Genomic DNA, 27,165 nt, shown 5'->3' on the forward strand with positions numbered 1-27,165 from the left:
TGAGTCAACTCTGTTGCTGTAGAATAGAACTGAACAGCTCCTGGCGGCTAATGAAGCTGTAGGTGTTTATACAAGAGCAGCTGGTGAGTTTGAACCACTGACTTTGCTGTTCGTTGCTGCTCATTGTATCTCTAGAGCTTCTTTAACCACCCCCTACTTGCCACACATTCTTTACCACGGTTGTCTTCACTTCTTTCATGTACAGCCTTTAAACCATTGAAAAGGCTCTAAGCCAGTGGTTCTCAACTTCCCTAATGCCGCGACCCTTCCATACATTTCCTCATGTTGTGGTGACCCCCATCCCCAGCCATAAAATTATTTTCATTGCTACTTCATAACTATAATTTTGCTACTGTTGTGAAACAGACAACTACTGTGAAAGGGTTGTTTGATACCCCCCCCAAGGGGTCGTGACCCACAGGTTGAGACCTGCTGCGCTAAGCCTTTTCTGGCGCTTTTGAGGAAAATAAGTAACACAAAACAAGGAGCTCTGTGCTGTTGGCACTGCTGACTGCAGTCAGTAGTTTAACCAACCATCCACTCCATGAGAGAAAGATGAGCGGCATGCTCCCGTAACGGTTTCGTCTCAGAAACCTTATAGAGGGAGTTGTGGATCCAAGTAGACTCAGTGGCAGTAAATTTGTTTTGCTTTGATTTGTTTTTAAGGAGCCCTGGTTGGGTTGCTGACTTCAAGGTTGGTGGTTCAAGCCCATCAGTTGCTCAGCAGGATAAAGATGAGGCTGTCTGTTACATGAAAATTTAGTCTCAGAAAGGCTAACTAAAAACCATATGCACCTGCCCCAACTTATTTACAAATCCAACTTAAAGATTTTATTAAACTTAGACACGCTTCAGAAGGAATCTTGTTTGTAACTCGGGGACTGCTTGTATTTACTGTTAATTGTACAAATGACACAACTCTTAAATACCACATATAAATAGCGAACAGTTTTAAGCCTTAAACAAGATGTTAAGCTCCAGCAACCCATCTTGCCTTGGGAAAGATCGTTTTTGAGACCAAATCATAAGAAGAGCCAACATTTATTGAGCCTTCCGTCTGCAAGTTGCTAAGTGCTGTACCATATGAATGTAATCTGATCTTCATGTAATTGTACCAACCCTATGGGATTAGTAGTATCATCTTCATTTTGCTGATGAAGCAAGAGACTTAGAGAGGTTAAGGAGTTGACCCAAGGTCATAAAGCGGATGGCAGATTCAAACTCCAAGCATGTTCCTTAGCAGTGCTGGGGACCCCTCTCAGTGCTATTTCTTCTCATCATGTTCTCAGAAACTATGTAAGAAGGATTTTGCTTTTAAAATCAAAAATTGTCCCAAATGATATCACAATTGTACCATTTTTATCAAAAACAGGAATAGAACAGTGAGAAGTCAATAAAATTCATTCATGTTCCGCTTACTAAATAAGTTGCCAGGGATTGCTGGAAAGTACAAGAAACAATATGAGCAGGAGACTGGAATTACGTAGAGTTTAGATTCCCTCTTCGTACTAAAAGATCTAAGTTCATTCCTAATGGCCAATCTCAGAAGTTAGAGTAAATTTACTTAAAATGCTTTAAAATAGCAAGGAATGATTTGCTGTAAGTAAGGGTTGTGCCCTTGACTTCATCATCCCTACAGATAACGTCTATTTTAGGATTTAACACTCACGGTGGACTTAAAATCTTTTAATTTTGATTGTTTTATTTTTTTAATCTCCAAAGGCTTATCATCATTATGTTTTCATAATACTTTTAGTATTCATGTGTGTGGAAGCGCGCAATACCTGGAGAAGACTAAGAACTTGGCATTTCATTACAATTGATATCAAAGAGTTCTACCTTCCCAGTTCACCCACTCTGGAAAAAAGCAGATAGCCTAAAATATGACTTGTTCCTTCAGTTCATTGCCTCGTAAAAATCTTATGATTGTACATTCTTTATTTGTTTATATTTTTTCTACAAATATCTTTATTTTACTTCCATTTTTTGCTCATACTTTTAAAATAGGGATCTAACTCTCATGGCATAAAATTCACTTTTAACTAGAACTAAAGGTGACTACACAACTAATTTTCAAGGTGATTTAATCATGGAATTTTAAAAAAAGTAAATTTTCTGAAATTCACTGTTATAAAATATAAGATTATGTGGTTCTTAATTTATTTACAAAACTACAATCATTTCCATCACCTGACTCCAGAGCATGTTCATAGACCCCAAAAGAAACTATCCCTATTAGCAGTCAATCCCTTATCATCTCTGGATGCTTCTCTTATATTACCAGTCCTTATGATTTGTATGTTCTAGAGATTTCATATAAATTAAATCTTACACTGTGGCTGCAACAATGCAGGCAAACATAAGAACAGTTGAGAAGATGGAGCAGTTGTACTTAGGGTTGCTTTAAGTCACAACCAACGCAGTGACACCTACTAACAACTGTATGCGTGTGTGTGTGTGTGTGTGTGTGTGTGTGTGTGTGTGTAAAGTACAAGCTCCAATTCCTGTGGACTGCGGTGGAGTTCTTTTATCTTACATATAGACCATATAACATGTCATTGCTTTATAGACTAACCAAAAAATACTACTTAGTGTTTTATGAAGACTTCATTAAATGGCATCTATTCCTCCTTGCTTCCCAATAGAAAGAATAATTTTAAAGCAGTTTAAACCCCCTTTGGAAGGTGGTGGTGGGAGTTGTTACAGGCAGGTGCTAGTGCTTAAAAAGTAGTCTGTATATTACAAAAATATTTTCAAATTGATGCACATGTGCGTAATCTTTCCCCCATTAGTACAAGCATTATCATGTGAAGGGGCTGTGTAAAACAGAAAACTGGTTCCTGGATCAATTTCACATGAATGCAGAGGATTTATATAAATCAGACAGTGGTATAGGGCACTGTTAAGTCCATAATATAGGTGAGATTTTATCTCACTTTCTTTGGACATGAACTTCATGCTTGGTAAAGTGGTAACCCAAAATAAAAATTTTAAATCCTCACTGCCTGGACTACTAGTGACCCTATAGGTCAGGGTAGAACTGCCCCCATGCATTTCCAAGACTGACTCTTTCCAGGAGTAGAAAGCCCATGTTTCTGTTGAGTGGTTGTGCTTTCAAATCGCTCCTCTTGTGGTTGGCATCCCAGTGCTTAGCACTGTGCCAGCAGGGTGCCTTTGGGAACGTGGAGGGGTAGTGAAAAAGAGGGACACCCTCCATGAGATGGAGTCACACGGTGGCTGCATCAGTGGGCTGGAACACGGCAATGGTTGTGAGGGTAACCCCAGACAGCGCAGTGTTTCGTTCTGCAGTACATAAGGTCACTCTGAGTTAGACCTGACTCCGCAGTACTTTCTTTACCTTGGATTCAGTCAGGAAATGTGTATGAACATGTCTTCAGAATCTAGATGTGATTAATTGCTGTTGGTGTTAGGTGCAGTTGAGTCAGCTCCGCCCCGTAGCGACCCCATGCACAACCACAAAACGCTGCGAGGCCCAGCACCATCCTCACAGTTGTTCCTGTGCCTGGGCCCATGGATGCAGCCACTGTGTCCGTACAGCTGTCCACGGCCTTCCTCTTCCTCACCACCCCTCTGCTTTACCAACCATGATGTCCTTCTCCAGGGACTGGTCTCTCCTGACAACATGTCCAAGGTGAGTAAGGCGGCAAAGTCCTGCCATCCTCGCCTCTAAGGAGCCCTCTGGCCTTCCTTCTTACGATACAGATCGGGTTGCCCTTTTAGCAGTCCATGGTGCGTTCAGCATTCTTCTCCAGCACGGCAATTCCAGTGCGTCAGTGTTTCCCCAGTCTTCCTTATCCAGGGTCCCGCTTTCGCATGCCTGTGATGCAATGGAGAATGCCATGGCTTGGATCAGGCACATCCTAGTCCTCAAAGTAACATCTGTGATGTGAATAATACATGATTTATAAAATTAGCTGTTCAGTGTTTACATTATTGATTTTTCCCATTTATCAAACTATTTTACTAGGTTAAGGAAATGGAAGGAATTCTGAAGAGAAGATACCCCAATTCCTTACCTGCTTTAATAATGGCTGCGTCAGCAGCTGGTGACACAGTGAATAGAAATACAGTGGAATTTATGGAAAAAAGGATTAAAAAGTTAGAAGCTGATCTCGAGGGCAAAGATGAAGAAGCCAAGAAAAGCCTACGTACCCTGGAACAGCAGTTTCAGAAGATGAAGGTAAATGGAGGGAAGCTGGGAGATGGGGCTCGGATAGGAGTCACATATGCAAATTGGTGGGAAGGGGAAGGTCCTGAGCCCTCATATTAAAAATAGCTTTAAACACCCTTCCCCACAAAAATTTTCCCGTAGCTTTGCAAAAGAAACCTGAGTCCCTCCGAGCTTTGTGCTCTCCTTAAAAAAAATTTTTTTTAATCATTGCTATCTTGCGGATTCTGACGTATACCAATCCTATGAGACAGACCAGAACTGCCCGGTGGATTTCCAAAATTGCAAGTCTGTGGCGGTAGAAAGCCTCCTCTTTCTCCCGCAGAGCTGCTGGGCCCCTTTAGCAACTTTATGTTTCAGACAGAATCCTCAGGCACAGGCTAATATTTATAGCAGACATTCTCCATGAGAGTGGAAATGGCAGAATAAAACCACCCTTCCTTCTCCTCTCTCACTATCCAAAACTCTAAATGCCAGCCAGTTCTCACCCCTACGTGTTCTCACTCGAGGCCTCCGCTCACCCAGCTGCTGCTCGACTCCTCCACGGCAGCGGCTTTGTCTTCTCTGAAGAAGATGGCACGTGTGTGTGCATCCGCACCTGGAGGAATCGTTGAATGGAAAGCCAGTTTGCTCTGTAAACTTCCACTCATCCCAGGAAGAAGTTCTACACATACCCGCTGCCATCGGTTTGATGGTTACGCACAGGGATCCTGTAGAGGATTTCCGAGGCTATAAATCTTTTCAGGAGCAGGCAGCTCAAGCCTCTCTTGCGGAGCAGCTGGTGCTGTAAACCATCAACCTGGCGGTTAAGGCTACTGCGTACCTGACATTGCCACCAGGGCTCCTTGCCTCTCACACATGCATACATGCATCTCTATACACAGTACACATACACACACACACACACACGCATATAAAGAGAATTGAGTTGCCGGTCTCTGAATTCTCCCAGTGCTTCTTACACGTGATTGCTCGGCGCCTCCTTGTACTTCTCTAAGCATCCGCACCCAATCTTTAAGTGCCCCTTGCTCCCCGCACCCTGCCCCCATGCTTTACATTAACACCCCTGCGCCCTACGTGTAAGGGAACAGCCTAAAGGAAGCACCTAGACTGGATAGAGCCCAGGCAACCTGCCATCCAGCATTCTCGCTTCCTGGCTTTGGGTTCATAACTTAACCTCCCTGTGTAAAAGATCATTTAATTGACTCGGTACCGATATGCCACTTTGATTCCTAAATGTATGTCATTCCCTCTTTCTTCTCAATACCACATGTCTCTACTACCGTCATTCAACACCTGGCCAGGGTAGCGGCTCTAGTCTGGTCCGCACAGCTGGATTATTCCCTGTTCTACCCCCTCCTCCAGTCAGCCCTGGACTCTGCAGCCAAACTTATCTTTTACAGTCTCTCTCTCCCTCACACACCTTCTTTATTTACACCCTTGTGGTAGCTTCCTGTGATTCTCACAATATAAAACCTAATCCATGCCCAGCCAGGACCGTCTTCCCTCCACCGTTTCCTCTCCTCATGCACATCTCTCCAGTCAGTGGCCTGTTTCTCCTGCATGCTCTCTTTTCTACATTTGCATCCCTTCTTGTACTCTTAGGTACACTCTGCCCTCCTCTTTCACATACTTAAGGTGTTGCTGCCCTTCAAATCTTAACATAGCCATTGCTTCATGGCTGAAGCCTTCTAGGACTACCTCATAGATGAATTGCCCCTCTAGCCACCCTTGACCTCATGTACTTCCCCTTCAAAGTGGCCACCATGTTTACAGATCTTTTGATTGGGTTATTAGTGGTCTTTCTTTGCCCAACAGCCTCAGGCTCAGTGATGGCAAGGACTCTTCTGCTCTTACCCACAATGCATTGTCTTGCCCAGCACAGTGCCCAGCACACAGTAGATGCTCAATAAATGGTCCGCTTTTTTAATCCCTAACTCAGGATTTTGAAACGATGTAGTAACACTGGTTTGTAGCATGAGTGTACCATGCCTGAAGGGACTATGTATTATAATCATTATTCTTATTAATATTTCACTGACCAATTAGCTGCTCCCAGGCATGAAACAAACTCCAGCCCCTGCCCATTTTTACATACTTAGGCTATAGCCACCTGTCCTCTTGCATTTCCTAACCCCTCTGCTCCATCCTGTCCCTCACGCGCCAACCCACAGCCAGTAGCCTGCCACTTTCACCTCTCGCGTGATCTCCAGACACACTCAGCAGAGCCTCTCTTCAGGTGTTAGTCCCCTTTCTAAAACCGCCCTGCCCCCACTTCCTTCCAAATGCCTGCTCATCCTTTGAGTTCTTACACAGCCTTTTCATCTCTCTCAGGCCCTCGAGGCTCAGGGTGCCCTGTCTTGCCTCCACCCACTCTTCCACAATCATGGGCCCCTCATCATGGCGATAGCACATTACGGTCTCCTAACCAGGCTGTGAGCTATTTGAAGACAAGAATTTAGTCTTCGTCTCTGGAACTTAGCCCAGTGCTTGACAGGCGGTGGTAATTCAATAAATATTCATTGAATAAATGAACAAACACTATCAGTGCCTTCTTCCACAGAGTAAACTATTTAAAGTATTATTTTTTTATAATATGGAAATAACAGTATGTAAATACCAAGCTGACTTAGAATTGCTAAATTGATTACTGTGAAATTACTAAAGAGGAATTTAGTCAACTTACTGAATTGCTGTTAAAAAGATGAGCTGTATTTCTCACAGTCACCTCAATTTTACCTCTGTATCCCCGGCGAATCATCGCTAGTGGTTTGTGTAGAAAAGGTAAGGTGTTGTTTTATTGTGAGCTCTCACAGTGATGTTGATGGGGTATGAGAGTGTGTAATTTAATCAGGAAATTATATGACACCTCCACAATATACAATGACAGCATTTAAAGATTAGGGCCAGTGCATTTGACTGACGCAGAACCGCAGAGAGTCGGAGGAGCGGAGTGCGTCCCGAGTACCCGAGGGAGCAGCTAAAGGAGGAGGCTGTCAGAGGCAGGGTCTCAGTAACTAGTGAACTGTGTAGCACTGCTTTGACCACACGTGGATTCTTTCCCCCAGATTCAGTATGAACAGAGACTGGAGGAGCAGGAGCAGCTGCTCATCTCCAAATCGAAGGAGACACCCCAAGACCAGCACGGCCACGCCTCTAGGGTGGAAGCACTAGAGCGGGAACTTGATGACATCAAGGAAGCCCATCACATCACCGTGAGGAACCTCGAGGCTGAAATAGACAGTCTCCGGCATCAGAATGCTGAATTAGAACTCAAGAAGAGCGATAAGGATGATAAAGATTTCCAGTCGATAGAATTCCAGGTGGAGCAGGCCCACGCTAAAGCTAAGCTGGTCCGGCTCAATGAGGAACTGGTCTCAAAGGCGAGAGAAATCCAGGACCTGTCTAAGACAGTGGAGAGGCTTCAGCAGGAGCGAAGACTGATGCTCTCGAAGCAGAGTTCTAAAGGCAGGGAGGAAATACCTACCAAGAAGGTGAAGAAAGATGCTCTGCCCACAGGTAAAGGAAGCACTCACTCTGGAAACCTGGGTGACAAGCTGTACCAACCACACACTTTCACGGATTCCTCTATGTCGGAGGTCCTGGAAGAAAACTTCAAGTTGAAAAGTGAGCTACAGAGAATAGTTTCGGAGAAGAATGAACTAAAGGTGAAATCTGAAGCCGCATCGAATCAGTATGAAAAGGCCATGAAACGGTAAGTGGTCAATTACTTATTAATATATGGGAGCATATTTTAAAAGACATGGGAATAGTAGTAGGTGGTCTCCCTCTGGGCAGTTAGTTTGACCGTAGCCTGTATCCATAACTGAATTTCGAGACAGGGCCTCCTTACTTGGCAGGCTCGGATCTCTATCAGGGTGAAAGCAGGGCTTCTACCTGCTGATGCCTCCAACTCTGAGGAGCTTGACTCTTCCCTTCAATCCGCTATGTTCTTGGCCTGGCCGGCCGGCCCTGTCCATCCAAAAGTCCCCAAGTAGTGTTCATAAACTCACCCCTGGTGAGTAGGAATACCACATCAGCTACTATTTCTATAAAACTCACTGCCACTGGTTGAGTCCAACTCATAGTGACCCTGTAGGGCAGCGTAGAACTACCACTGTGGGTTTCCAAAGCTGTAACTTTGTGGAAGTAGAAAGCCTCTTTCTCCCTCAGAGTGGCGGGTGGTTTTGAACTGCTGACCTTGCAATTAGCAACTGGAGCTTAGCCCACTAGACCATCAGGTGCCTACACAGATTGCTGTCAAATGACAGCTGTTAGTGAATCTAGGTAGCAGTTTTACAAGGATAAAAAAGGCCCCCCTCTTTTCCAGAATAACAGCAAAGTGATCTTGTGGTCATAGTGCTTCAGAATCTCCATTACCATCCACTGTCTCGTTCCCCTGAGCAAACAACTGCCTGTCCGCTTGCTATTTTTCGGTGACAGTTTTCTTCTTGGATTTCCCCCTGAATGTGACTTCAGACTCACCGCTCTTGGAAACCTCCCTCTGGGTACCGGCCTTGCTCAGTCTAGTGGAGTCTTCGCATCTCCTTTTCTCTGACGGTGTTGGTTCCCTTGCCCCTCCTGAAACAGTGTCCTCCTGTCCCCCCACGTCTTGACAGCTTTAACCAAACCATCTTTTCTGGTTCTTGTATTGACGACCATACCTCCTGCCCTAAAAATCTGGCTTTCTTTTGAGCTAAAGGTCGTAGCTGTCTATTTTTTAGTTGCTCTTTCTCCATTGGAAAATATATCTGTTCTCTTTGAAAGGCTTCTTTGAACTATGAATTGAAATTTTACCTTGAAGGCTTCCTGTCTTTCCTGAACTCAGATGTTAGACTTTCAATTATGTACTGGGTTGTACATCCTGGAATCAAAGTACCTTGAAACCTCTCATTTTGTTTCATTTTTACCCTTAAATTACCTCCATTTCCCAATGTCCTCATCTGCCCATGGCCTTCTTCTTCTCAGAGCCAGCGCTGCTGTGTTTCTTGGGTTCGTCGGCAGTACGTGCTTCTGCGCGTGCTTTCATCCTGACTAGGAAGCCAGTGCGGCGTGCATGAGTTAGCGCACACTGCCTGATCTCCCTGACATTCCCTTCTGCCTTTCTCAGTCCTCGTTCCTGAAAGCCTGCAATAAGCCTTAAGTACACTTCATCTGTGTCTGTCACCACCCTCTGCTCACTCCCAGCTCCCTGACAGTCTTGGGACTGAAGTTCTCTCCTGGCATTGCCGATGCCACCACGGTTCTGATCCGACGCTGTGTGCTTAAGCTGCTTCCTGTCTGCACTACCTGTTGCTCATTCGTATCTCAGCTCCGTGAACTATTTCCTGGACTTTTCCAGGAAATTGCTCGCTCCCATCTCATCTCCTGTACAATTTATGTAATATGTCCTAAGTAAGCATGAATCATATACCACCTTAATTCCTTGAAAACTCAGGTCTTTTTGATCTCCACAGCAACCTGGTGTGGCAGCAGCATGGGCTTGGGAAGCACAACTCTGTCAGCCAGGAAGGGATTGAGCCTTCCTGGCAAGTGATTGCTTCCAAGTAGTGGTGAGGCTATGTATAGAAAATCCTAGGCTTTCTTAGAAATAGTTTTAAACTCGTGATTTTCTATAAATTGTACTCTACATAATTGAAATTTTTCTAGTGGTGTTTATCTGTTCAACATATAGCTCTGGGCTTGAAAAAAAGGACTAAATTTTCCTAATGTAGATTTAGGCTGCTTTTTAACTATCATTTAGTTAAAAACTAGAACTGTCATTTAGTTATATCAGGAGTATTTGGAGCATTTTCAACCTTTCCTGAGGGCCTAATAAAACTGTTTCCATGAAGAAAATATTCTTATTTTCTGGGGAAAGAAGTCTGTGTAAAGTTTTCAGAGTTGCCATGTTACTACATATCAGCAGTGTTTCGCTGACGATCTGCTCCAGGAAGGGGTACAATGGAAGGCCTCAGGTTTAGGATCCAACTCTGCTGGGTCTGACCTCAGCTCTAAGCTTGCTCATTTGGGGTCCTGAATGCATGTCTTTTCCCCAAACCTGAACAGGCCCCAATAAGACTCAGTAAATAACAGTCTGCTCTCGCAGCAGTTGTGAGAACTCACAGGCAGTCACGTTTAAAGTACCAAGCACGGCCCAGAAAGCATCGGCCTTCACTCCCATTCCTGCTGTCGGGAGCCCCGGTGGTGTGTAGTAGTGACACGTTGGGCTGCATGGTTGGCAGTTTGAAACCACCAACCACTCCTTAGGAGAAAGACTGGACTTTCAATTCCCATAAACATTTGCCGTCTCAGAAACCCATGGGGGGAGGGGAGGAGGCTCGCCTTGAGTCGGCATTGACTTGAATTTGGTTTTGTTTGTGGTAGTGGTGGCCTATGCTCGCAGAATCACCTGGAGGACAGTGAGCTTTTGAGCCCTGTGTTGTATGTGGTTTACTTGTTCCATAGGATCAAGGAGGAGGCCACAGCGCACAGCGCATCCCTTAAAGCATCCCATCAGAGAGAAGTCGAGAAACTGCTCTGCCAAAACGCACTGGAAAATTCTTCTTCCAAAGTAGCTGAACTAAACCGGAAAATCGCTACTCAAGAGGTAAATGGCCAAGTTTGCCTGGGTTTTTCTTTGACTTCTACATCTGTCCATTTTTCTTACAGACTTAACAGAACATTATTTACTTTAGACACAATTTAATTTCATTTTTTCAGGTTGCTGATAGAAATGGGGAGTTAATGTGACTTCATAGGAAAAAATACCATATTATGGAATGTTTCTGCTTTAAAACCACACCATTTTAAATTAGAGTTCATACAGTTTGGCCTTTACATTTCTCAGATATACCTTTCTCTCGGTAGCTTATAGCAAACTCCAAGAAAGATGGGAATGTTAGTAGTTGAACTTGAATGTTGGCCCATCTCTCCCCATTCCCAACCCCAGTCAGCGATAAGGATTCTCAGTCTTGCCGTTAAATTACTTTTCAGTCAGTAAAGCTTGAGGCACTGCTGACAAAACTAGTGAAGAGAATGTCCGTCCACTGCACTCAGAATTGACTCCGTGACAGTGAGTTAGCACCTCTGCGAAGCCAGTTAGTCTCCAAGTGAGCATTCCCTGGAATGCTGACAGTTCCTCAGCATGTCTTGGAATGAATGTACCTTCTTTCTCTGTAACTGCGCATATCTGCTTGGAATATCTATAAATATCTGCTGTGTAGTCCATCTTCTATAAGGTTAGGAGGTTGGAAAACAGCATTTGGACGGAACTTTTATCTCTGGGCGAGCTTTGGAAAGGTGTAGCCCAAAAGAGAACAAGGGCAAACAGAAAGAACAAGTAGGAAATGCTGGCAGCTGATGGATCAAGTTGAAAATATAGAAATGTTCGTTGTAATTCCTCTTAGCTTCTGTCGGTTTTACTTTTTCAGAGCTAGGCAGGAAGAAGAGGAAATGTCAAGAAAATTTAGACATCACCACAACCTCTCCCACCTGTCATTATGTAGTAGCATCTTAATTAAAAATACATCCCTCATTTGAAGTTTAAAGAGGATCACTATGAGTCAGAATCCATTCATGGCAACAGGCTTGGTGTGATTTTGGTTTAGTAGATCACTGAAAATTATTTTCTTAGGAATATAAGTAGTACTGTTAAAAAGTACCCTTATTACAAGGAGATGTATGTTGAACTATTTAAGAATAAAATGGCATCAAGTCTCCAACTTAATTTCAAATAGCTCAGGGGGGAAAAAAATCAAGCATACACATATGTTTATAAACAGAAAGAAATAAATGTTAACAATTGTTGAATCTAGGGTATCGATTTATTTACTATTCATCCAAGAATTAAACATGAGTGAAAAAGAAACACCCAAAAGAACTTAAAAAGAACTTTGACTATAGTTTTATACTTCAATAAAAAAGGAGTTGCTCTTCGCAGTAACCAGGAGTAGGACCTTAAGGACAACTTCTCTGCTTTCCTCACCCCACCTCAGTGGGCAGTGAGGGGGGGAACGAGCGTCCTGCGGTGAGGAAAGTAATGTGATCGGCCATACGCGCCCTGTCCCATACGCGCCCTGTCCCATACGCGCCCTGTCCCATACGCGCCCTGTCCCATGTTGCCAGGGTGTGAGTGGGACTGCGTTGACTCCAGCCCCAGCATTAGGGCGACTGCTTTGGGCAGGCGCCTCGTCTGCAGGCGTATTTCTTTAGCCGTCAGCCTGAGAGGACAGCCCCTGGCACTGCAGCTGACGGTGGTCCGCTGCTACTCATAACACGTTTACTGGCTAATTTTTTAGAAGTCTCTTTTTTCCTGGTCTACCTTGTTCGGATATCTCATCTGAAAACTAAAACCATTGGTGACCCTGCCGGTATTGGAAACCCCAGTGGCCCTGTTTCCATGACCAAATCGACATGCAAACCCCCCACAGGATGGCAAACTGACAGCTGAGTGGTGGCTTGGATGCTGTAGCAGTTTATTTTAAAAGGTATTTTCCAGGCCTTCAGAAGAACAGTACGGTGGCTAGAGAAGCCACGTTGCTTCAGCAGTTAATTTATGAGTGGTGTTTTATTTTTAAACATTACAAGAAACTGAAAATGTGCTCGATCCCTATGGCAGTTATTTCTGCAGTAGAATTTGGATGATTTTTAATTGGCAAGTTTTTTGTTTTGTTGATTTCACTAGTGAAAATAAAAGCAATAAGTTCACTTTATTAATGACCTTCAAGTAAGCTAACTTTTTTTTTTAATTTCTAACTTTTAGGTTCTTATAAAGCATTTCCAAAACCAAGTTAGTGAGCTACAGAGTAAGCAAGAATCTCTTGCAGTTTCTCAAGTTCGGGAAGAAGTCCTACAGAATGAGGTAAGAGAACTGACGCCTTGTCGAGAGTATATTCGTGACATTTTTAAGGAAAATCTCCCTTCCCGAGATGAAGCTCACATATGAATTGGAAAGTATTTGTTTGTCTTTGCTATCCAGTGTTTACTTGAGATTTTTATGTTTGTATTTCTTTCTCCACACAAAGATGACAAGGCAGCTGGTTCTTGTGTGACTTCTTTAGAAGGTGCATTGGACGCCAGGCCATTTCTGCATTCAGTACTAAGATTGTTTAATTTGGGGAAGAAATAGGTAAAGCATCCACGACTGGCTCATAGTCCTGTATCGTCAATAATAATTATACGTCACAGGAAGTAGGTCTTTCTGGAAACTCATCATTTTTATTTACCTAAGCGCCTCTTGATTCTCCATCACGTGATGTTTTAACCTTGGAAATGGAAAAACTGAAATATATTTAAAATGTTTACATTTAATTTTGTGGATTATTTTGGTTTAATTGTAATTTCTCTCCCCTATTAGCGTATTACATATATAAGATACATATATAATATATATGTAATAAAAGGGCCTTAAGGTAATAAAAGAAGGCCACTAGGAGTCAGAATTGACTCAGTGGCAGTGAGTTTGGTTTTTGTTTTGTTTGTTTGCTTTAATTGGCTTATTAGCTATACCTTTTTATTTTCCATGGTAGTGTTCCAGCTTAGCCTTAGAGTTGGTGATCTATACTTCGAATAATAATATACCTCTTCGCATGTAATGGGACAAAGACAGCCTTTCCCCGTCACAGAAAGTCGCAGCCTCAGAATCGCACCGCGGTGGATCGCTGTGTCTTGCCTGCGGGTGGCTGCACTTCTGAACGGACTCCGTGGCAGTGCGTTGGGCTGGCGTCATGTAGAACGCATCGCGTGGAACCCTTCCCTTCCTGTGTGCTGTTGGTGTCACACATGTTATCCCTGTATGTGCTATAAACTGCACAAGACCTCGTTATTTGGGTTCTAATGGCTAAAGTACTTGAAAGAGTATTTTCTGAAAACCCACTTCTGGCCCATTGTTGCTTTGTGCGATGTAAATTTCTGCTTGGTGTAAGCCTCTGCCTCTGTCCTGTGAATCTGCTGGAAACAAATTGCCACGGTGCGTAGTTACCATTTTGAAAGACTTCCCACAAGGTACAGATTGGAGGCCGACAGCTTGTGTGCTTTTGTTTTGAGTTGGCTTCTTTTTGTCAGTACTTTAAAGATGTCGCTCTATTACCCTCTGCCTTTCAGAGCTTCTGACAGAGGCTGTGCTCATTATTTTCTCTCTCTCTGGCTGATCCTAATCTGATTTTTCTCTTCTCCACCAGTTTTTAGCAGTTTTATTATCTTAGACCTCATCTTCTAGTTCATGATCCACTCATGGGCAATGCCTAATATGCTGCTAATCCCATCTGATGTATTGTTCATTTCAGTTATTGTATATTTCATCTTAATTTCTAATTAAGTCCCTTTGTGCCTTCCTTCCGTTTCTATCTTGACCATGTTCATGTTCATTTCTACCTTCCTGAGAATATGAGGTATGTGATAGTTAAGGTTTATGGTGCCGACCTGGTCATTGAACATGTGGGTGTCAGACATATGGGCTTGGGCAGCACTGGGTTGGGATGTTTTCTTAATGTGCACTTACCCTTTATATAAAACTCTCTTATAAAATCTGAGTTTCTGGGAATTTGTTTCTTTAGTCTGCCTAGACTAACTCAAGGTATATTTATAAGAGTTCTTTTTTAACATCTTCCTCTGTTACTTCCATCATGTCTGCCCTCTCTGAGACTTCTGTTTATTACTTTTCCTTTTAGGCTCCTCCTGCCTCTGCCTACCTGGTGATGTTGTATTGGATGCTGGGCCTTGTGAATTTTATGTGGTTAGGTGAATTTTGTTGCTCTTTGAAATAGTGTTAGGCTGCTTTTTTAAAAAACCTTTAGATTGTAAACTGGGTAAAGGTATACTACGCAGATCATCAATTTTACATTTAGCAATTCATACGCATTTATTTTCTCTCAGTGCAGTCCCTTCCGAGTAACCCACTTCCATCCCACTTCTTGCCTGTGTGTCCTGCTGCCTTTCCGCCTCCTCTCCTAACCCTGCTGAGCTCTTCCTGCGGTAAATGCTGCCTGCGGTTTGATAGCAGGTGACAGTGCTCGGATGTGCGTGCGGCTCCCTCGTGTTCCCGTTCTCCGCAGAGAGCTGTTGTTGGGCGGGAAATTGATGGCTGGTGGAATTCCCTTCCGGACCTGAAGGGTGACTAAGACCCAGAGTTTCAGGGTTTCCATCAATCTCTATCCCACCAAGTTATCCTGGATGCTTTTATAAGCTTGGAGTTTTGTTCCATGTTGTTTTTTCTTACTTGACCCAAGATTTTCCACGTGATCCCTTTCAGGGCAGTTAGTAGAGGGGGCTGCGCACAGTCTCCATCTGTTGATCCCAAAGTCAGGGGAACTGGTGTTCCCATGGTCCATTTGTCCATTGGACTGATGGTTTCTGTGTATCGTAGCGTCCCCTCACTCTTCTTTCCTCTGGACACGAACCATCCAAGAGGGACATCTTACATGGCTGCCCACAGGCTTTACCACCATGTCAGTGCCATACAACATTGACCTCTGTGGGCTGTTGTGCAGATGGACTTTGACGTCCACCAAGACTGTGGTCCTGAGCCCCCAGACTGGTGACACAAGCCTCACAGGGTTTCGTTATGTCGAAGAAGTTTGCAGAACTTTGCCCCTGTCGGCTCCCCCACATTTAGGGATAGGTTGTCAGCCAAGGTGAAGACCCATGTACAGCTGTCCTTTCTCAAACCCGTCTCTGTGGCTGTCTTCCCGCTCTCCCTTATGCCGTCTCACCCTTCACCTCTGTCATCCCTGCGTGTCTTGGAGACCACCGCTGTCAGGATGGTCAGGTCGACGTCTTTTATTCTTTCGCCTTCAACTCTTGCTCTCCTCTTTTAGCCAATTTCCTTACTATATTTGCCTTCTCCTTTACCCAGATTTACCTTCTAGCCTAGGAGTTTTCCCTGATTCAGCTTTGTTCTGCCAGGTAGTTCAGTTACTTGGGATCAGTTTGATTCTTTTTAAGCCTTGTTGTTACGCTCTGTTCGTGGAGTTCAAAAAGCCCAACCCACCATCCTAGTTTTGCTTCCCACACAAAGTGACCCTGTATGTGCTATAAACTGCACAAGACATCATTATTTGGGTTCTAATGGATAAAGTACTTGGAACAGTATTTTCTGAAAACCCGCTCTGGCCCATTGTTGGACCTGCCCCTTCAGCCTTCCCAGGCTGTAAACCTTCTAGGGAGCAGGGAGCCTTACCTTCCTCCCATGGAGTGGCTGGTGGATTTGAACTGCCAACTTTGCGGTTAGCAACGAGTGCTTAACCCACACCACCAATAGGGTGGTTCCAGAGCAGCCTTAATATAGGGCTGATGCATCCCCACTCTGAAGGTGATATTTCTCAAAGGACTCCTTGAGGTCCTATGTATTATGAAGCGTTTTTTTCCTCGGGCTGATGAGTATATGACATATTCCCAGCCCTGGGAATTGTGTAGGCTGCGGTCAGCAGGTAAGAGTCCCCTGGCCGTGGGCTCACACTTTGTGTTGAGCACGACATGAGAGGGCCCCCCTGAGAAGCTCTGAAGACGTCCTCTCCGGTACACCACCTCATACTCAGCTTGAGGAGACTCCGTCCTGTCTTTTACTGGAGTGTGATCCCGAATGAAAGCACACTGTAGTTAAAGCAGTGTCGGATTATTTTGTTTTTTGATTGCTTGTTTGTTATTGAAGGAACTTTACAGTGCTGTAAATAATGACCGGCTCCAACTTAATATGCTAATCATGGAAATTTGCAAGTTTTCTTATTGTACCTGTACTGCATTGTATATCTATGCCTTTGTTACCTCTAAAATCTCCCTGTACCACATTGCCTTTAAGTCTCACCTACTGCCATGGGGTGCAGATCTTATTAAGCTCAAGGTAGCTTTAGACCCCCAGGTGACAGAACAGGGGCACAGAAGTCAGCCTCACCGCAGGCAGATGGAGGAACTGCCCTACCTTAGACACCCTAAACTCCTCAAAAAGCAGTGTTCTTTGAAAATACCCCATGGACCTGCCTGCCATGGTTCCTGAGAGGGCTTTGTCCACTTGTAAGAGGCACCGTCCCCGTACTGCCCAACGCTGGGGCTTCTCGCTAGGTAGTTGAGTTCATACAAAGTTCCCCAAGCCCACAGGCAGTCTACCAACCGTCAGTCTCTTTACCTCAAGCCAACTGCCTGGCATCAGAGCTGGCATGTCCGTCTCTGTCAAAGAAGAAGCAGAGCTAGTAAGTTAACTGAACCCATGGTCGGTTTCCCATGCAGACAGCAAGAGACCTACATATATTTCTGCAGATACCAACTGGTATTTAAGACTCGGGTTGTTTAGCTAGTAAAAGGAATAAAAGCTACTAAGCAGTGTTATTTGTGAATTTAATGACGACGTAGTGGGCGTCAGTCACTAGTCTCGGCTTTTGGGACATGGTGAGGAACAAAGTATCTACCCTTGCTCGCAAGGAGCCCGCATTCTAGTGCAGGGGACGGCACATGACGCACGTCCCTACTGCAGCAGCACCAAGTCACATGCCCACCTCGGATCCCTATGGACCCCTGGGTCAGCCGAGTGCCCGAGCAATCTCAGGGGCTTGCCAGCTGAGGAGGGAATGGCTGTTGAAGAGGCTATGACCAAGAACTTCAGTTTCGACCAGCTAGAATCCCGATCTGCCCAGATGAAGTGTTTCCAATCACTAATCATTCATTCCTCCCAGCAAAGTGACCAGGAAAACTCATCGCTCAGACCAATATTAAGATAGAGTTCAGTACTTCCTCAATTATCTCTACTGCACATGCATGTTTTCATTTGTGTAAGGAATTACTATAAAACATAAAGTAACATGGGCCATAAGATAGACATAAATCGGAGGACAGGGATTTGGTGATGGAAGAAGGATCCATATTTATTGAGCAATTTATATTAGATGTACTGTGCTTTAAATGCTGTATCATTTAATCCTAAATACAGTCACTTAATAAATATTTCATAACAGAACTGAGTGCACCAAAGCCAGTACCCCAGAAATGTACTTTGCCCAAGTTCTCTTTGAGCCTCAGACTAACTAGGCAGACATAGAAGGGAAAAAGTGGTCCAGTCACCTAGATCTTCTTGTGAATGTTAAATCAACCCAAAGCTGAGGGTGCCTTTACTTCGTGAGCATGGGACATAAAAGCTGTTGACTCCTTTAACAGCCCCGGAAATATCCCTGCTGTTAAGATGTCTCTTCTCTTAAGGTTCAGAAAGAAGATCATGAATGTCCTTGTTATTCAAGCCCTTGTTTAAAATCCAAATTACCTCTACTTCTTTATTTACAATCAAAATGATTTCCTTTTCAGTGTAGTTTTTCACTTACCTAGCACCCTCAATTTTAGGTTACGAAGCTCCTAGAAGAACTGAGAGAAGCCAAAGAAAACCATACGCCAGAGATGAAACATTTCACAGGCTTAGAAAAGAAAATTAAACAGATGGAAATGAGACATGAGCAGAGAGAGCAGGAACTTCAGCAGGTAAAGTAGTGGACGGCATTTCTGTATTTGTGTGGTGCTTTAAGGAGGCGTGGTGGCACGGGCGTTAAAACTCTTGGTGGCTCATGAAAAGTTTGAGGGTTTGAGTCCACAAGCCACCCCCGGGGAGACACCTGTGGCTCTCTGTAAATACTGAGAGCCGGGGAGCCCGTGCCAGGGCCCTGCCAGCAGAGGGTGGGAATGGCTGTTTCAGAGGCTGTGGCCAGTCTGGGGCAGTTCTGGTCTGTCCTACATGGTCACTTTAAGAATCGGCTCAATGCACTGGTTTCATCATTGCCTCTTATAAATCTAAGTTTTCACTGCCTCTTATTTTTTTAAGGTTTTGTCATCTGTTGCAGAAGTTATTTATTAAAATATTTTCACCTCATTTTAATCTTGTGAATTCATGGCTTTTAAGTGAAAATAACTTGATTTCAGATAATTGAGGATTAGTTTGTCTGATGTCTAGAGAAATAAAGAAACAGCATATATCATGAGGGCCTTCAAAAGTTCTTGGAAAATTCCATTTTCTTTTTATTTCATTTTTGACCTATGCTTAAATTTTTTATATATTTGTCCTGGGACTAGAGGGGCCCTGGTGGTGTAGTCGTTATGCTTTGGGCAGCTAACCACAAGGTCAGTAGCTCAAAACTACCAGCTGCTCCCCAGGGGAAAGATGAGACTTTTTACCCCTGTAAACAGTTACAGTCTCGGAAACTCATAGGGGCGTCACTATGAGTCCATTGCTATGGATTCAATGACAGTGAGTTTGTTTATAGTTTTTTTTTTGTCTTGGAAATACTTTGAGAACATATTTGATAAGTAACTAGTTTCAATAAATGCTTATATAAGCAATAAACATGAAAATGCAATCAATTGGTACTTGCAATATGATTAGGAGCCTTTAGTATAAGCACACAAAATGGAAAAATGGAGGGAAAGTACGGCGTGTTATTAGTCTTGCCTTCATGCTGAGGTTTAACTTCTTGAGCAATGTAAATTGATAGAGCATTTGAAAACTGAACATTTTCAGACGTAAAGCAAAGTTTTGTTGTTGGCCAGCATTCCACAGAGAACCACTAGCTCTATTCGATCATATCAAGGTTCTGTGCTTTCTCATTATGAGAACTGAGAAATATTATGAAATGGTAGACAAAAAAATAATATAATTGATTTTTTCATCCTTACTCTTAAACTGTTGTGTAATTCTTTGAGAAACACATTATACACCAGAAGCCATGCATCACAGTGGGATTAGGGCGTTCTGTTGTACCATCCTTTCAGTAGAGCTTACCCCGTGCACTACCTTATAATGCCTGCTCTAGAAAGTGCCTCTCAGTTGTCAATACCTGATGTTCAAGATTGACATCCGAACTTGCTTTAAAAACCCACCAAAGTCACTGCCATCAACTCAGACCCTCTCTAGGACTTTGGAGCGTGTACATCTTTATGGAAAGAGACAACCTTATCTTTTTTCCCTCGGGCTGTCTTGTAGGTTTGAACCACCAACCATGTAGGTAGATGTTACTTTGAGAACTAAGGTGCCCCTGACCCGAGCCAGGATATTTTCAATCCTCTCAGATGAATGCAGAAGTTGGGCATTGAATGAGCAAGACCAAAGAAGGACTGATGTGCTTGAATTACGGTGCTGGTGAAGAATATTGAAAGTGCCATGGACTTCCAAAAGAATAAACTGATCTGCCTTAGAAGAAGTACAACCAGAATGCTCCTTAAAGCAAGACTGGTTAGACCTCAGCTCACGTACTTAGGACATGTGGGCAGGAGAGACCAGTCCTGGGAAAGGACACCATGCTTGGTAACGGAGAAGGGGAGGGGAAGAGAGGGAGACTCTCAACAAGGTGGATTGACACCACGACAGCAACCCTGGGCTCACACGTAGGAGCCGTCGTGAGGCTGGCACAGGACCGGGGGGTCTCCTCTTCTGTTGGTTGTGCACAGGATCACTGCGCGTCAGAGCCGACTCGAAGGCACGGACACTAACAACGTCGTGTGTGATTAGTTACTGACACGTGGCACAGTCCAGTGGGTGAGAGAACTTGACGGAACTTTATTTTCCAGGTCTTGCCATTTCTCATCTTTGAAAGGGTGCAGTCTTGCCACTTTTCTCTTTCTCAGTTAGTGGGAAATATTTATTTTCTTTCTCTGGCAGACTTCTGCCATTTACAGGTTCCTGCTCTCACAGGTTTTACAATCTATTCTAAATCTGTCTTAAGTACATACCAATTGCTGTCTTAAATGGAACATTTTTAGAAGTTAAGATTTATACCAAGGTATTAGAAATGTCTGATGCTTTCAAATGTTACTATGACTTTCTTAACTATAAAATTTAGTCTAAGACCTGGATTCTTGATTTCCCGTTTCTTTATTTTTTTTTTAACATTTTATTAGGGACTCATACAACTCTTATCACAATCCATACATACATCAATTGTATAAAGCACATCTGTACATTCTTTGCCCTCATCATGTTCAAAGCATTTGCTCTCCACTTAAGCCCTTTGCATCAGGCCCTCTTTCCCCCCCCTCCCCCTTTCTTAATGGACAAGTCCTTAGATGCAGTGACAAGCCTTCAGTTTTTCAGGTGAAGCTTCCGCTCTTCCTTCCCTTTGTCACCGTCCCATGGTCCACCGGCAATGAATAAGTGTCCTTCACCCCAGTCGGAACTGTAACCGTAATGAGGAATGCTTTGCCTTTCAGATAATACAGCAGACACGCCAAGTGGTAGAGACTGAGCAAAACAAAGAAGTTGAGAAATGGAAAAGGCTCGCGCAGCTGAAGAACCGAGAGCTGGACAAGTTCCGCACCGAGCTGGACTCCATATTAGATGTCCTTCGAGAGCTGCACCGACAGGGGGTGGTTGTCCCGGTGGCTTTTTCAGCTGACGCGAATGCAGCCGAGCTTGACTAGAAAGGCGGATTTCACAGGGCCTCATCAGAAGCACCACAGGTAGATGGGATTGTGCCGGCCCAGCAAGAACTTTTCCAACGCGCGTTCTTTTCTGTTGCCAGAAAGCAAGTAATGCAGATGCAGTGTGTCAAAATAAATGATCCTTAATGAATAAGGAAAAAGAAACATCATGGCGGATTTTACAAAAATCATAAGTCTGGATCGGTCCCTTTGTGCCAAATGATTGTAACTAGTGAGACTGATTGTAAAATGCCTGGAGCCCTATGATAGACAGGCAGTCGGCTTCCCACACTGCATTTCACACGATTATCGATCGAGCGTGTCTCCTCGGTGCCATAAGAGTGGTCCTTGTCCATGGGATGGGCAGAGCCGTCAGCTGGAGGCTGAGTGGCCGACCTTCCTCTGTCGTTGAGAAAAGACTTCTCATTGCGGCCCAGGTAGACGGGCAGTTCTCTTGATCTCCCCTAGTTCCCTGCGTCCTCAGGGTGTCTCCTTTTTTGCCCTTATCAGGTGCAAATATGTATCTCACAAATAGTAGGAGGATTTAATCAATGCTATAATCTTAATTTATAAAGTGGCATACTATGTAAGCTACGTATCCTGAACTCCAGTCCTCTTCTTTTGGTACCTTTGAAGCTTCAATAACATTTTTACTTTCTCGATTTAAAAAGTACTATGTGTCCATTAGAAAAATCACAGACATGCAGTAATAAAAGCAGCTGGGTTGTTACTGCTCATTTGTGACTCCCACTTCCCAAAGCAGAACGCGGGTCTGCAGTGCGTACTGTGTGGGTGCGGTGAGGCTGGAGCCCCGCGTTTTTAAGTGTTCTTTCCTAACACTGTCCAACACACATGTGATTTGAGCCATCTGTTAATGTCAATTATCTAGTAACTATATTTAAAAAGGGAAAGGCGAAATTAATTTAATAGTATATTTTATGCTTTCTAATATATCTAGAATACCAACATTGCTATACAGTTGTTATGTTTATATTATTTATGCAAAGTCTTTGAAATCTAAGGTATATTTTACTTATAGAATCTCAATTTGGAATAGCCTCATTTCAAAACATAGTAACTGCATGCTATATTACTCAGTACAGCCCTAGCGTAATCATTACAAAGTAGACTTTTTTATTAAAAATTACTGGTTAAATAATTCATAGTGTGATTATGTGTATTGAATATGAAATATAGAAATTTGTTAAATATAGTGAAATGAATGTAATGTACAGCAATTTTTCATGTTCCTTTCTAAAAATGTAGACCATTATAATGTGCCATTTTATTTTTTATGTGAAGTAACTTTATTGTCTTAAGTTATAATATAAATCATCTATTTTGCTAATTATCTGAGTGTGCCCTTTGTCGCTGACACCTCTGCTTTTGTGCAGAGTGATCTTTGAATGATTCACCTGCTTGTGAGCCCATAGCATCTGCTGATAGCTTCTCCCCCCTCTTCACGGTGACTCCGTGTGTGCAGAGTAGAGCCTGCCCCATTGGGTTTTCTAGACTGAGACCTTTCAGCAGTGGATCAGGTGGCCTGTATTCCCAGGTGCTCTGGCTGTGTTCAACTTAGTAGTGTGTTTGTGCTAGGCTGGGTAGACTAGAGAAACAAATTCATATACACTCATATGTGTATAAGAAAGAGCTTTATATACAAGAGGAGCCATTGAATATTGAGAAAACATCCCAACCCAGTCCAGATCAAGTCCATTAAGCCCGATATTAGCTCATATGTCCGATGCCAGTCTATGAAGTCCTCTTCAGATTCACGCAACACAGGCAATGAAGCTGAATGCAGGAAAATCACAGGCCAGTGGGTGGCAGGTCTTGTGGGTATAGTGACATTGTAAGCATCTCAGTGCTGGCAGGGGTCTCCACGTGGCTCCTCTGGCTCCAGAGTTCTTGTGAAGCTCCATGTGTCTTGTCAACAGAAATTTCTCGCAGGGAGTGAGCATGTGCCCCACCTCCAGCGAGCAATTTTTCTCTTTAGTGCCTCCAAATGACCTCATCAAGCTGCGGCCTGATTGACAGGCTAAACTCCACCCCTTCACTCTTAAGTCTCAAGGTGACACCAGATTATGTAACTACCACTGTTCCAGATGGTAGCCAAGTGTTTGGACATTTGCACCACCCAGGAGCTTCATGATGCATAAACCCTGAGAAATCCAAGTTTTATATTGATGTTCCATCCGTATTACAAAAGTCCCGAATTCCATAATTTACATGTACAACACAAGGACTCTCGTGAGGGCCAAGATTCACAGGCATGTTGGCTGACGGGTATTCTCTGAACAAAGGCACTTTGTAGTCCCAAGGTTACTCTGCTGCTTTCGGCTTTGAAGAGCTCCTTAGCAGTGAATAGTGCAGGGAGCAAAATCTTTCAGTCCTTCCAAGTTCATTGACAATTCTATTTGGTACTGAGATCCACTTGATGAGTAACATTCCCTTTCAGTTTCCATCAGAGACTTTAATCCACAAGCACACACATTCTCACTGGGCACTTGCCCCGCGTGGAACAGGTTAAACCACGGCCTTCATTAGCCTGTCCCCTCCGCTCTCACCTAAGAAGTCACTTTTCTTTTTCCAAGTTTGCTGAAAACTCCATCACAGTCACCTAAACTGTTTGATACAGGGGGAGACGCATATGCTTCTTTACTACCCATACCTACTTTATGATAGACTGTAAGAATTCGATCCATCGAGGGGCCAAATTCAGTGGGGGTTTACTCCGCAGAAAGGAGAGAAACATAAGGTCTCATTGATAGAGTAAAAGGGGTTGTTAATAAGTTCCGGAAAATGGCAAATGGTCCAGACTTTGTGGAGAACTTCTGGAGAGCATAACTGGACGTTTTGCCTGCTTGAGCCACCGAAAAACACAGGGACTGACCAAGTGGAGTACGTCTCGGGAAAGTCCGTGCCCTCTGGCCTCTGCCAAAACCTTAGGGGATTGATGTTGTGTCAAGAAAAGCCTTAGGAAGAAACCAGAGCTAAATTCGCTGCTGTCAAGCCATTGCTGACCCATAGCAAGCCCCTGTGGTTTCCCAAGACTGTTTACTGTCACAGCCCTCCCTGACTGAGCTCCGCTAAGAAAAGATCTCTGATTATTTGTTTAATTTATTATTCATTGGGAGTTAATACAAGCAATATTGAGCAATTGCTACCACAATTAGTTTCCAAACATTCTTTTCCTTTCTGGACTCCTTGACAGCGGCTCCCTTTCTCTCTCTCTCTCTCTCTCTCTCTCTCTCTCTCACACACACACACCCTTATTCTACTTGCCTGCCCTACAGGTTCATTTCTGGGTTTCATACACTGAAAAACAGAAAAGCATGTAACAACTTTAAGAGGGTGACCCCCAACCTCAGAGATAAACACTAATCTGAGCAAACCAAACAAAGACAGAAATGTTGAGAGGCAGATCAGGTCCAGCATGCATCAGAAGGGGCTCACCTGACAGTGGTCTAGCTGTTCAAGGGAGGTTCGTCCTTTGATCTTCTGTACTTACCTCTGCGATGCACTCTGTGTAGCCACTGTCCTCCCACCCTCGATTGTGCAGAGGGAAACCCCCAGAGGCTTGTTGCCCGTGTGGATCCCACAAAGGTGTCTCGAGCTCCCACTGCCATCCACAGCCTTCTGCAAACGGATTCTCACAATTTAGGTTCTGATATTAATCCCTCCTCCGACTTCCCGTGATATGATTTACCATCCTTCCTGTGCTTCTTCCAGGTGGACTTAGACATCTCACTTAGATGGCTGCTTATTTAGAGACAAGCCTTTAAGACCCCAGACGCTATTTCTCTGTTAGCCGGCCACCATCTAATTTCTTTGCCACCATTTGCTATAGCACCCGTGTCTTCTGTGCTTCCTTTCTGAGGGCGAGTGTCCAGCAAGGCCGTGATGTAAGATCTATGTTTTTTGTGTCTTTGTTTATTGGCCTTTGACTCCCTTACAAAATTTTGTTAATTTATGGTAGAACGGCTTGGCAATTATCCCCCTGGGGCATAATGATATTCATTACTATGTCTTTGATTAGCCCTTTGGTACTAATTTTTTAAAGCACTGGTGAGAGAGGAATATTGGGCCAAGGTAGACTAACTCCATCTCACAGTACCTGAATTACTCAATTGCTATTTGCACAAACAATGGGGTTAATTGTTAGGGAGATTTACAGTCATCATCACTGAGAATGTCTGTCACAGGGTTGCTGAAATGATAGAATTTCTTTTTTAACATTTTATTAGGGACTCATACAACTCTTATCAGAATCCATACATGCATTAATTGTGTAAAGCACATCTGTACATTCTTTGCCTCATCATTCTCAAAGCATTTGCTCTCCACTTAAGCCCCTGGCATCAGCTCCTCTTTTTGGTTCTCCTCCCTCCGCTCCCCCCTCCCTCATGAGCCCTTGATAACTTATAAATTATTATTTTGTCATATCTTGCCCTGTCCGACATCTCCCTTCACCCTTTTTCTGTTGTCCATCCCCCAGGGAGGAGGTCACATGTAGATCCTTGTAATCCGTTCCCTCTTTCCAACCCACTCACCCTCTACCCTCCCAGTATCACCCCTCACACCCCTGGTCCTGAAGGTATCATCCGCCCTGGATTCCCTGTGCCTCCAGCTCCTATCTGCACCAGTGTACAAACTCTGCTTTATCCAGACTTGCAAGGTAGAATTCAGATCATGATAGTGGGCGGGGAGGAAGCATTTAGGAACTGGAAGAAAGCTGTATTCTTCATGGGTGCTACATCGCACCCTGACTGACTCATCTCCTCCCCTCTGTGAGAGGATCTTCAGTGGCCGACAGATGGGCTTTGGGTCTCCACTCTGCACTTCCCCCTTCATTCACTATGGTAAGATTTTTTTTTTCTGATGATGCCTTATACCTGATCCCTTCGACATCTTGTGATCATACAGGCTGGTGTGCTTCTTCCAAGTGGGCTTTGTTGCTTCTCAGCTAGATGGCCGCTTGTTTACCTTCAAGCCTTTACGACCCCAGACGCTATCTCTTTTGATAGCCAGGCACCACCAGCTTTCTTCGCCACATTTGCTTATGCACCCGTTTGTCCTCAGCGATCGTATCATGGAGGTGTGCACCCAATGATGTGATTTTTTGTTCTTTGATGCCTTATACCTGCTCCCTTCGGAACCACATGATCACACAGACTGGTGTGTTCTTCCATGTGGACTTTGTTGCTTCTGAGCTAGATGGCGCTTATTTATCTTCAAGCCTTTAAGCCCCAGACGCTATATCTTTTGATAGCTGGGCACCATCAGCTTTCTTCACCACATTTGCTTATTCACCCTCTTTGGCTTCAATGGTTGTGTCAGGAGGGTGAGCATCATAGAATGGCAATTTAATAAAAGAAAGTATTCATGCATTGAGGGAGTGCTTGAGTAGAGGCCCAATATCCTTCCGCCACCTTAATGCTAAACCTATAAATATAGGCACATAGATCTATTTCCCCGTCCTCATCTATATTTGCATATTTACATGTCTTTGTCTAGACCTCTATAAATGCCCTTTGCCTCCTAGCTCTTTCCTCTATTTCCCTTGACTTTCCTCCTGTCTCACTATCATGCTCAGTCCCTGCGATAGTTTATTG

At 43.8% G+C, this 27,165-nt stretch overlaps 1 protein-coding gene across 1 annotated transcript in view; it reads left to right on the plus strand.

Moving 5' to 3' along the window:
- Positions 1-22,846, plus strand: part of CEP162 (centrosomal protein 162) — a 77,622-nt gene extending 54,776 nt beyond the window's left edge. Inside the window, exons 22-27 of the mRNA XM_075554816.1 lie at positions 3,989-4,201; positions 7,258-7,904; positions 10,637-10,778; positions 12,933-13,031; positions 18,491-18,625; positions 21,341-22,846. Of these exons, the coding sequence (XP_075410931.1) occupies positions 3,989-4,201; positions 7,258-7,904; positions 10,637-10,778; positions 12,933-13,031; positions 18,491-18,625; positions 21,341-21,550 (1,446 nt within the window). The 3' untranslated portion in view covers positions 21,551-22,846. The remainder of the gene's footprint in view (positions 1-3,988; positions 4,202-7,257; positions 7,905-10,636; positions 10,779-12,932; positions 13,032-18,490; positions 18,626-21,340) is intronic.
- Positions 22,847-27,165: the final 4,319 nt, after the last annotated feature.

This window comes from Tenrec ecaudatus, chromosome 7 (assembly GCF_050624435.1).
Source record: "Tenrec ecaudatus isolate mTenEca1 chromosome 7, mTenEca1.hap1, whole genome shotgun sequence".
NCBI classification, from domain to species: Eukaryota; Metazoa; Chordata; class Mammalia; order Afrosoricida; family Tenrecidae; genus Tenrec; species Tenrec ecaudatus.